Source organism: Thalassophryne amazonica, chromosome 5, assembly GCF_902500255.1.
Source record: "Thalassophryne amazonica chromosome 5, fThaAma1.1, whole genome shotgun sequence".
Classification (NCBI taxonomy): domain Eukaryota; kingdom Metazoa; phylum Chordata; class Actinopteri; order Batrachoidiformes; family Batrachoididae; genus Thalassophryne; species Thalassophryne amazonica.
This window is the reverse complement of record NC_047107.1, coordinates 56,013,815-56,026,518: the sequence shown is the minus strand read 5'-3', so window position 1 is coordinate 56,026,518 and position 12,704 is coordinate 56,013,815. Positions and strand designations below refer to the sequence as shown.

Genomic DNA, 12,704 nt, shown 5'->3' with positions numbered 1-12,704 from the left:
GGCACCATCAGTGCTGAAAGGTACATCCAGGTTTTGGAGCAACACACGTCCCTGCTTATTTCAGCAAGACAATGCCAAACCACATTCTGCACGTGTTACAACAGCGTGGCTTCGTAGTAAAAGAGTGCAGGTACTGGACTGGCCTGCCTGCAGTCCAGACCTGTCTCCCATTGAAAATGTGTGCCACATTATGAAGTGCAAAATATGACAACGGAGTCCCCGGACTGTTGAACAACTGAAGTTGCACATCAAGCAAAAATGGGAAAGATTTCCACCTTCAAAGCTTCAACAGTTAGTGTCTTCAGTTCCCAAACGCTTATTGAGTGTTGTTAGAAGGAAAGGTGATGTAACACAGTGGTAAACATACCACTGTCCCAGCTTTTTTGAAACATGTTGCAGGCACCCATTTCAAAATGAGCAAATATTTGCACAAAAACAATAAAGTTTATCAGTTTGGACATTAAATATCTTGTCTTTGTGGTGTATTCAATTGAATATAGGTTAAAGAGGATTTGCAAATCATTGTATTCTGTTTTTATTTACATTTTACACAACATCCCAACTTCATTGGAACTGGGCTTGTAGCAGCAGCACTGATTAGCCATGAAAATCCAGTACTACTTGAAAAATTCCATTTTATTTTGCCTTTATAATTGGTTCTTTCTGTCATTTGTGTCCAACAGACCAGCACAGAGAAACACCGCATGAGTTTCCCAGAAACAGTGGATGAGATTCTTGATGTGTCTGAGGATGAAGGTAAACCAGTCGCACTCTTAATGTCAAATCATTATGATAGTACGATGCTGAGATATGGAGTATTATATATCAAGAATTATATATTGGCTGAGTGGATCCTTGTCATTTGATTGATGGATTGTATGTCACGTGACATGGATTATTCATACCATTTGCCGTTGTGTTTCATTTACCATGCAATAGTGCTTTTTAGTGTGCAATTTTGGTTCTATATAAAATGTGTTATTGCATGCACCTTCCAACGTGCATGCTTACACTACCAGGACGGTGTTTAGCTAAACATGGCGGAGCCTGTTTTGCTGGCAGACGACGATTTGAAGGAGCTAATTGACAGTGCTAATTCTTCTGACACAAAAAAACAAATCCACTACACTGTAAGCCATCTGGAGGCATGAAGAGCTGTTAGGATGAAATTAGGATGAAAAACTGGACAAATTTCTGATGTGATTTTTTTTTTTTTTTGTTGAAGTGAGGAAAGCAGATGGCAGTCTGTACACAAAGTCAGTGCACAGCATCATGAACCACATCATCACAAATGTTTTTTGCAAGTTGACTGAGAACAATTTTGGATTCCTATTTAAAGTTTGTGTTGGAGTGTTGACACCAAAGCACCAGTGACAAACACCAAAATGTAAGTCCCTTTTCTATTGTTTAGAAATTAATAAAATATCAAATGACAAGGATCTATTTTCTCCGTAATATAAAACAAATAATGAATGTTTTTTCATTCTTTCAAAGGAATGAATATTTCATGAGGTGAAAGATGGAACATACCATTCAGCAGTCCATCTTTTACCTCAGGAAATATTCGTTTCCATTGAACTCATAAATATTCATTAAGTTACTTTCAATAATTTACATTCAATAATTCATTTACTGTGGTCCAACTGTAGATAAATGAGCAAATTTTATGGAATTAGAATTGTTCACAACTTTGTTCTTTTTTGCTTTTTGCTCATTTTAGGAATTGCACAGCTAACAATAGGTATGAATGTCTCTTTTTGTCCTTGTGCGTGGGCCACACAGTGGGCTCAAGTAATGAAACGTGTGCCATGTCAAGCTCACTCCCATCATTTTGTCACTGTCAGAGTGATGTTGATGTCTCACTTTGCATGGCTCTGTGTGTTGTAAATGTTCATTTTAAATGTTCCTTCACTAACCCAATCATTCACAAACTGTCCAGGTGTCCTGTTTATGGAGCTTATGTAATTTAGCAAAACATTTGTTGTTCAGTGATGAAAGTGGGCCATGGAAAAAAAAAACCTGAAACTTTTTGGCAAGGGCCAAAGGCCCGAAGCCCCTGACAGGGTCGGTGGATTCTCCCCCAGGAAAAAAAAAAAAAAAAATGAGATCTCAGATGCATTCTGGTGCATTTTCAGGTCTATTTACCCACCAAAAAAAAAAAAAAAACAATTTTTTATTGTTGGGTTAGGTCAATTTTTCCACCTGTCTTTTCACACAACTTGTATTGTGCTACCAGACTTACAAACATACATTGTGGTTCAGAAAACTAAACTGTAAAAGAAATGACAATTCAGGGACCTCAAAAATAATCATTCTCAGTATCAAATCAAATGGAACAATAGGAGTATTTATTGCACATTAATGCATCTACTTGTTCAACCTTTACTCACTTCTGAGTTTTTCTAGTTTTGGCAGGAGTTTTGGGCCTTGATTATCTCTGTTTTCAAATTCTTGGCCACCTTAAAATCCTTACAAATATGTTTTTACTTCAACATTAATTTGTGGTTACTGTACATTTTGAAGTTAAAAAAAACTTTTCTTACAATAGAAAACGTTTATTTTTAGACAAATAAAATAGCATGAAAAGTAACGTGTACATGTACTAATGGTAGATTCATTCATTCAGCAAATGTTTAAATTTCTGATGTGGGACAAGAACAGCACTGTTATTTTCTTTGATTACTTGATGATTAAAAAATTTTAAATAAAAAAAAAAATCTAAGTTATTTAAAGTTGAAACTTTTATGGCAGTAACAATTTGCCCTATTTGTTGGGAAGGTGTCGTAACACGGACCCACAACAGGGGGCGCTAATGAACGGACAATGGATAAGGGAAGGAGTAACAATTTAATGTTGCACAAGAACACAGCGTAATATAAACAAGGGTACTGCCAATCATACACAAGAGGACTGCGGGCAGGCTCGAAGATAGGAGACCTCGGATGAACGAAGAGCCGGGACCCATACCGCTTCTACCACCAACGGCCTGAAGAACACCGAAGTCGCCAAGCCCTGAGTCCCCAGGTGGTCTCTGTCCCCTGTTGTCGGCCCTGGTACTGCTGGCAGACAGAAACAGAAGGTGGTGAGTGTGAATCCTCACACCCAGCAACCTTGATTAATGATTCTTCTTGGAGGGAGAACCTCCACCTCCAATCATACACACGTGCAGCTCCGGTTTACCACTTATTGGTTTTGGGATGTGAGGCGAAGTCGTCGCAGTCACACCAAAACACCAAAAATTCCAGATAAGGAATATCACCAGGAAAAACAGCTGCAAAACAGATCAGATTATTATTCGCAATAATTACAGCAAGAGGTTTACCTTGAATCGTAGGAGATTTCTCGGCGAGGAGGTGGAGTCGCCGCCCGGCCTTTATGGTGATGATGATGATGAGATGAATGAGTGACAGCTGGTGTTGAGGATGATTGACGGTTGTCACTCCCAGTGGTTCTGGCGCCCTCTTGTGCTTGAAGCCCGCACTCCAAGCAGGGCGCCATCCGGTGGTGGTGAGCCAGCAGTACCTCCTCTTCAGCGGCCCACACAACACTATTGATGTTTCAAAGCCCGCAAAACCTCGGAGAGGTCGCCGCACTGCGAGATCTCAGTAACATTAAGAACTGCATTGAGATGCTCTGATCACGCTGCGCTTTAACCGCTGCACACGGACAACACCATTAACATTGCAACATAAAACTATTTTTATATTGTGCCTAAAACTCTCATGAATATATTCTCTGGGTTTATAGACGTTGTTATTGTGTTTGTTTTATGTAAACATGTGAGAATCACAGGCTGTCTCTCCGTTATTTGCTGTGAGCTACGCTCGCTTCCTGATCATGTCATTCTGGGGGAAAGTGAAGTTTGCTCTTTGACATCTTGATTATTGTTCTTTACAACACTGTTTGTCCTCTTTGTTCCAGACTACTATATATATATAATGTGTCTGAAATTTGGTTTGCGTTTATTAAATTCCACGCAGATTAAATGTAGCAGACACAGATTATTTGTTATAATTGTTTTAGTAAGTTTTCAGGGTATTATGCATGCTCTTATTAACATGACATAAAGCATAAAAAAATTACATTTTTGTAGTATAATATCCATCCATCCATCCATCCATCCATTTTCTTCCACTTATCCTCGGTCGGGTCGCAGGGGCAGCAGCTCAAGCAAAGCTACCCAGACCAATATTCATTTACAATTGTCATCATGTGGATTCTGTATGTTGTTTGACTGCAGCGTCTCTCTGACGCACAAGGGATTATGGGATACGTCAATAGGGTGAATAATATCTGTGTATCTTTATTTAGTAAAAAATAAAAATAGGTCGAACACGCAGCTTAGCTGATAAACTTCAGCAGAGCACGTATGTCACATATTATTTTCACTCACTTATCTCAGTCAAATTTTGTCTATTGCTCAAACTCATTAATCTTGTGGTTTTTACTCGCAAACTGAGAGTTAAACTCTCCTCTGAATGCTAACAGAGTTAACATTTTTAGCAGCTGAAGGCTTCACCCGTTAGCTCCACTTAATGTATGATTACTGGAGGAAAAAAAACAGCTCATGACTTTTAATGCCCACAACAAAGTAAACTGTTAGAAAAACAACAGTTGCAGTCTCCAAAAATGTGACTTTATAAACGCTTAAGCCCAAAACAAATGAACCCTTCTTCTTTGGAAATTATTAGCGGCTTGCAAACCAACGGTGCATTACCGCCACCAACTGTTTGGGCATGGAACTGAAATGAACTGAATGACTAGACTCTGATTTATGTTGTCAACCCGTAAACGTTCACCACGTGAGTAAAAGCCCTGATTTTCGGTAATTTACGGGAAACTTTCATCATTGGTTGTTGCAGTTATATTTCATTGTCTGAAGTCAATGGTTTTGGAAAAAAAGGTTCTGAACCCATTGTGGTGGTGCTGTCTATTTGATGTTATTGTTTGGACTTGACTGTGTAGCATGTTTGTGTCCACTGTTAAATCTGCCTCCAAGATGTCGGGTTGACTTTGTGTCATGCAGTGGTGGGCCGTGCATTTTGCACCTAGGCTTTCAGCACATGATGGAGCCATACAAATTCACATCTCGTACGAGGTCTATTAGAAAAGTATCCAACCTTATTATTTTTTTCAAAAACCATATGGATTTGAATCACGTGTGATTGCGTCAGACAAGCTTGAACCCTCGTGCGCATGTGTGAGTTTTTCCACGCCTGTCGGTTGCGTCATTCGCCTGTGAGCAGGCTTTGAGTGAGGAGTCGTCCACCCCCTCGGCGGATTTTCATTGTCAGGAATTGGCGGAATGATTTGGAATTTTTTCAGAAACTGTTAGAGACTAGCACCTGGAAACCATTCGAAAAATTTATCTGGCTTTCGGTGAAAATTTTACGGGCTTCACAGAGAATAAGGACTGTTACTACAGCTTTAAGGACGGCTTTAAGGACGCTCGGCGCACCGCGCTCCGTGCCGCCATCGAGAGCCACAAACCACCGGATCATTTCTAAACGGATGGCTCTGTGGAGCCGGACCGTTGTGTGCACTTTCTCTGGTTATCACAAGAGCTGGTCATCAACCATTTTCCGGCAGATTTCACTTTTAACAAGAGATTTTGTCATGGAAAGCCGAGCGGAGGCTTCGCGCGTCACGACTGATTTGCTGATGGAGCGAGACAAAGGAACACCTCCGTTTTGGTCTCACAGGACGGCTTTGAGATGGCGTTCAGACAGCTGTCGGTGGTTTTTTCCATCGAGTGATTATCCGAGAAATTGTGGATGTGCCTGGACATGCCAGAACATGTCCCATGAGGCTTCATCACGGTGTTGCTGTGCGCCATGCGGCGCCGCTGCTCCTCTTTCCATGACAAAAACTCCTGTAACAGTGCAATGTGCCGTTCATTTCCAAACTGGACGCTGTGTTTTAACTGGGATGTCGTCTGATGAGCACAGGAATTGTGAAAAGACGTGGACATCAGCACTTTTTCGGCACATTGAGACAGACGTGCGGAGGAATTCCACGCGTCGCGGCGGTGCCGCATGGCGCAAAGCAACGCCGTGATGAAGCCTCACGGGACATGTTCTGGCATGTCCAGGCACATCCACAATTTCTCGGCTAATCACTCGATGGAAAAACCACCGACAGCTGTCTGAACGCCATCTCAAAGCCATCCTGTGAGACCAAAACGCAGGTGGTTTTGTCTCGCTCCAGTAGCGAATCCATCGTGACGCGCGAATCCTCCGCTTGGCTTTCCATGACAAAATCTCTTGTTAAAAGTGAAATCTGCCGGAAAATGGTTGATGTCCAGCTCTTGTGATAACCAGAGAAAGTGCACACGACGGTCCGGCTCCACAGAGCCATCCGTTTAGAAATGATCCGGTGGTTTGTGGCTCTCGATGGCGGCACGGAGCGCGGCGCGCCGGGCGTCCTTAAAACCGTCCTTAAAGCTGTAGTAACACTCCTTATTCTCTGTGAAGCCCGTAAAAAATTTTCACAGAAAGCCAGATAAATTTTTCGAATGGTTTCCAGGTGCCAGTCTCTAACAGTTTCTGAAAAAATTCTGATGGAAAAAAAGCCCAAATCATTCCGCCATTTCCTGACAATGAAAATCCGCCGAGGGGGTGGACCACTCCTCACTCAAAGCCTGTTCACAGGCGAATGACGCAACCGACAGGCGTGGAAAACTCACGCATGCGCATGAGGGTTCAAGCTTCTCTGACGCAATCACACTTGATTCAAATCCATATGGTTTTTGAAAAAAATAATAAGGTTGGATACTTTTCTAATAGGCCTCATATATCTCAAATCATTGTCATTACCAAAAATAACGAGATTCACAACAGCTAGCCACATTTACTCATGCGATCACTTACCCAGCGAAAGCACCATGAACAGATTTTGTAGGCCTCAGCAGAACATTTTTAATCTGGAGACAGCAGGAAGAAATCTGATTGGATAAGGCAAAGCTATCATTTATGTATATGAGCTGATCTGGAAGCAGCACAGCTCAGGGAAAGTACAGAAAGGATTTTCATTTCTGTAGAGGGTTTCAATTATCTGACCGATTTGCTGCAGGACAGGTGCCGTCTCCATTCTGGTATTACAAGGAGGGCTGGCGCGTGATAGAAAAATGGAGAGAATGTACGGTTATTACGATGCTTTAAATCCTCGAGATAAAGCTATTTATCGTGATAGATGTGCAGCAGTTGGTTCAGTGGATCCGTATCTTATACCAGATAGTGAATTTAGTGGTGATGTAACAAACTGGCCGACAGTGTCACACTGCGATATTGTGAACTGGGAAGCTGCCGACCAGGTCAGCCTCGCCGGCCTCCTGCAGAGCATCACAGCGGAGCTCTGAAAGCGGAGGTCGTCTTGACGTCCTGAGTGATTTCTCTCACCAGCGCTAGAAGGGCAAGCTTGCGGATCAGCATCTCGTGCTCGAGGGACCACAATCTAAATTATTATCTGTATTGGAAGCGTGCTTGTGTTATCCTCGGCAGTTTTTTTATGTATTATATATTTTATTGCCAAATAAAATAAAATTCTGGTAGCAGGTGGATTTCTGGTAGCGGCGGATTCTCTCTCTCAGCGCCACGGTGCCAGTGAGGCTTCTTCACACTGACGTTGAGCTTCTGCAATTGTTCGCCAATGCACGTAGCGTATCACAGCGCCACCGCGTCGTAATCCAGAATGGTCGCGGGACACAAAATGAACGTGACCGATACATCACTTGAAAACCCTCTATAGAGAAGAGCAATCCGAGATTTCTGACGTCCACCAATCCGGATCCGAATCACCTCTAAAATTCAGTGAGTCTTCCATGCCCTATAATAATCTGTGGTGCAAATTTCTTGAGAATCCGTGAGGTGGTTTTGACATAATCCTGCTAACAGACAGACCAAATAAATGAACGCTAATGATTTATTACATCCTTGGTGGACGTATAAGAATGTCATTAATATGATAAGTAATGATTAGAGCTATTTTTGCGAAATATAGTGAAATGAATGAACATATTCATATATACAATTACATTTTCTTATTCCAGACCACCAAATAGAAAGCCTAGCTGACAGTCTATGGCCCCACCTCTGCTGTCTTGTAATTTTCAATTTCAGATTTGTTTTCATTTATGTAGCACCCAAATCACAACAGGAGTTTGCCTCAAAGCGCTTCACACAGGCAAGGTCTAACCTTACCAACCCCCCAGAGCAACAGTGGTAAGGAAAACTCCCTCTGAGGAAGAGAACCTCAAGCAGACCAGGCCAAAGGGTGACCCTCTGCTTGGGCCATGCAACAAACAAATTAAGAACATTCACAGACAATATACAGAAATGCTGAGGCGCACAGGACAGGAGGAATCGCCAACACGAATACAACTCCCATCTCTGGAGGGAGCTGCAACTTAAACAGAGAAAAAACAGAATCAGGCATCGAAAGACAAAATACTGTATAATTTGCCAGCATTAAACAACAAGAAAAACAGGAGAAATACTAAGGTGATCGCCGCCACTAGCCTGAAACTTCACTAAAAGACCCAGAATTTAGGTAAAGTTGAGGCCGCAGCCCGCTCCAATTGCTAATAAATGAATTAAAAGAGTAAAAAACACAAAACAAAACTGTACCAGTATGCTAGCCATATGAAAGGGAAAATAAGTTGCGTCTTAAGTCTGGACTTGAAAATCTCCACAGAATCTGACTTTTATTGATGCAGGGGAGATCATTCCACAGAACAGGGGCACAATAAGAGAAAGCTCTGTGACCCACAGACTTCTTATTCACCTTAGGGACACAAAGTAGTCCTGCCCCTGAGAACGTAAAGCCCTGGCCGGTACGTAAGGTCAGCTAGGGTAGGGAGGAGCCAGTCCATGAATAATTTTATAGGTTAGTAGCAGAACCTTAAAATCTGATCTCACTGGGACAGGAAGCCAGCGAAGGGATGCCAAAATGGGTGTAATGGTGGTTGTACTTTCTTCTTCATGTCAAAAGTCTGGGCTGCAGCATTTTGAACCATTGGAGACCCCCTAATGCTAGACTGCAGTAAACCAGAAAATAGAACATTGCAGTAGGTGCCAATCTAGAAGAGATGAAATGCATGGATCGGGGTCTCAGCATCAGCCATAGACAGGATGGGAACGAATTTCACTATATTTCGCAGGTAGAAGAAAGCAGTCCCTAGTAATATTTCTAATGTGGAGGCCAAAGGACAACGAAGGATCAAAAATTACCCCAAGGTTCTCACTTTGTCGTGTGATGTATGACACCCTAGCCGAGGCTGAGTGTTAGACTGTCAATTGATGCCAATGTCTCACTGGCACCAAGAACCATCATTTCAGTCTTATCAGTGTTTAAAAGTAGGAAGTTTCTAGACATCCAACTTCTCACTGCTCCAAGACAATCTCTAAGGATTTTATGTGAACGAGATTACCAGCAGTTATGATGGTATAACAGTATCATCTGCATAGCAGTGAAAAGTAACCCAAATGCCACAATATTGCCCAGGGGTGCTATATAAGGGAGAAAAGCAGTGGCCTAAGGACAGGACCCCTGTGGAACCCCAAATTTCATGTCACTAAGGTTATAGGTAGTGTTACTGTACAAAAAAGTGAGAACGACTGGTCAAGTATGATGTCAACCATGCAGGGGCACTCCCAGTAATCCCATGATTCATGATCCCATGAATCCCAAATGATTTTCCAGCCTATCAAGTACAATGGGCCTCATGTATCAATGTTGCGCACTTGTGGCATACATTTACGGCGTAAACTTGAAATACACCAAAGTCGCCGTGACATATATCAAGCAGTGCGCACCTGCCCATTTCTGGCGTACGCCTGATGTGATCTTGATAAATGCGGCGGGTGGAAACAATCGTAATTATAATAAACACGTCCATAAATATTCAGACTCCGCTTCAGACACACACCCATTTTACGACATGGAAGCCGGGAAGACGGCAATGAAAAAGAACTCCACCAATCACGATGCGTGCCAATAGAGCGTCAAAAGCGGCTGTCATATCAATTGTTTTGTAGTATATAATCAATAAAGTGTTACAGTGGTCCCTCATTAATCGCTGAAGTTACGTTCTAAAAAATAGCCCGTAATACGCAAAACCGTGACGTAGTCAGCGTTATTTTTTACAATTATTATAGACGTTTTAAAGCTGTAAAACCCCTCACTACCCAGTTTATACACTTTCTCAATCAGGCTTGAACATTTTCTCACTTTTCTCTCCTGTGTAAACACTCTCAAAGTTCAAACCTTAGTAGGAAAATAATACCAAACTGTTTTCAGGCCCAAACATTTGTTTGAGAAATAAAAATAGAACGTTTTCCTATAAATAATTATGATGGCATTTAGAACTAACAAATTAATTTTAACGATCAACGAACGAGGTCGGACACATAAGAAATTATTAATAGTGACTCACCAGTATTTCACAGATCGGGCCTCTGCGTCCTGACGCCGCGCCTTTTCCCACTCACACCTCGCTGCAGCAGGTGTTTGTTTCCGTGTGACAAACACAGTTAAGAGTAGTTGTTGGCGCTCTTTTCTCTTCTGGGCAACAAGATTCTTATAAACAGATACGCAGAACACAGAACACTGTAAAAAAAAAAAAGGCATGCAAAATTGGACTAAATACTCCGCGAGACTCCGAGGCCACGACAGGTGAACCGCGTTATAGCGAGGGACCACTGTATTCTCTTTTCACATGTCAATAATTCTTGACATGTGGATATTTGCTCGCTCAATTAATAAGACACGCCTAATCTGTCAGATTTCTTTATTTTTTTAAATGTATTTCTGTATTTATTTTATTGTGACAACCGAATGGAGGCGACAAAACCTGGTTGCAGCACGGGCGAATTAAGGGAATGACGAAACTACAGTTGTTATTATCAATTTCATTGTCTAAAACGATCACACTACATGAAGTTAAGCTCAGCGCTGCTCTGGCTCCAAGCTCGAAGTCTGGAGAAAAAGGCGAGTATTGATTATTATGTAGTATAATCAGGAAAGTGTTATTTATGTAACATATGCATTGATTTGTATAATGGCACTGTTTATCATGTTGATCATCTTCATTTTTATGTGGATTCCAGCGCTGGTTCATTTTGGTGTATAATTTACGCCACCTCTCGACCTGGTGTATATTTTCAGCGCACTGTATGCCAACGACCACATTGATAAATGCCAAGTAGCGCAGCCGTTTTGGCGTACACCCCATATACGCTCAAATATTGCCGTACGCAACGTTGATACATGAGTCACTAACTGGGACTCTTGTCTTGTTGCTGTCAAGAAACGAGAATCGTCCTCCGTTCCGTTCACACAACTCGAAACGCTGCGCGGCTGAGACAGAGTCCGGTCCGAATTAATAACTTCAAAATGAATTGCCGCTTTAAATAAAATGACACCTCTTTCCAAATGTAATACAGACAAGAAACTACAATTGACTAAAACGTTTTTTTTTTTTCCTCCCAAAATGAAACGTGCTGTATTTTCTTTTCAAATTACATCCTGAAGTGAAGCACAGCAGCTGTAAGCTCAGCTCAGATATATGGAAACACATTCATGCCAATGTCTGAAAGGAAATGCTTTTTGTTTATTCCTATTTATGTCCAGAGATCAAGGATTCACCATGTAGAGTTCATTATGTACAAAGTTTAAGGATCCACTGACCAAATTCATATTTATTTACTTTAAGACTCAATAAAATGTTCAATTTCAATTAAATTTAATCTGCTTATAAAGTGCCAAATCACAACAAAATCTAAATATACTAAAACAAATACATCACAATTGTACACATATCAAATTGTGGTATGTGTACAACTGTGACGTATTTGTTTTAGTACATTTAGTCATGGACATGAATATTGATATTTTGATATGAGACAGGATAACAAATGACCTGCCAGTGGTTTTATATTTGATTTCATTAGTGTGTTTCAGTTGAAATTTACATTTTCAAATATATGCAATGTTCATTTACATTTTCAAATAAAACTGCTTTTAAGCGGCTTTTGAATTCATTTTTGGGTTTCACATATACCATGCGATTAATCATGATTAATCACAGAAAGTCATTGAGTTAATGCGATTAAGATTGTTTATGTTTGCCCACCCCTACTAAAGACATATCCTGTATCCAAAGTATCTGATAAACACATCTACATCGTAACAAGTCATCTCTACACTGGACGGCATTCTTGTGAGATCTATCTGTCAGATAGCTGCCTTGTAAATCTGTGGGAAGTGCACACAGTGTCAGGGCACCCGTGATACCACTTTGGCTGACCTCATAACTGACCTCATCATAATTCCGTGTCAAATCAGGAGATTAAAAAAAATTACCCAACTGATCACCTTGTGTTTGTTTCATACTTCATGGAGATAATGGCATTGTACCCAAAAACTAGTGTGAAAATCATTTGGTTTATATGATCTTTACTTTCAGAGATGTGGATACTTTAACAAGGGTGGGTTTGTGTGGATTGTTCGACATTATTAGACATCTTTAAATTCTACAGTCGTTGGTCTACAGCTGTAAACAGTATTTACCAAGTTATGGCTTGCTGAAAACTATGAAAACATTCTACTATGCTTTTGAGCCCACTATATTTTCACACTGAAACCCATAAGATCTTTCAACATTTTAAATATGATTAATTAAAGTTGTATTTCTCTGTTTTCTGGAC

The 12,704-nt window shown here is 41.0% G+C and overlaps 1 protein-coding gene across 15 annotated transcripts in view; it reads left to right on the top strand.

The window, feature by feature from the left end:
• ank1a (ankyrin 1, erythrocytic a) overlaps positions 1-12,704 on the top strand; it is a 413,130-nt gene that overhangs the window by 297,146 nt on the left and 103,280 nt on the right. For 11 of the 15 annotated variants that reach the window (XM_034170336.1, XM_034170332.1, XM_034170331.1 and 8 more), the window contains 2 exons: positions 684-756; positions 1,721-1,741. In XM_034170336.1, the coding sequence (XP_034026227.1) occupies positions 684-756; positions 1,721-1,741 (94 nt within the window). The remainder of the gene's footprint in view (positions 1-683; positions 757-1,720; positions 1,742-12,704) is intronic. The other 4 variants (XM_034170333.1, XM_034170330.1, XM_034170328.1 and 1 more) reach the window with 1 other exon arrangement.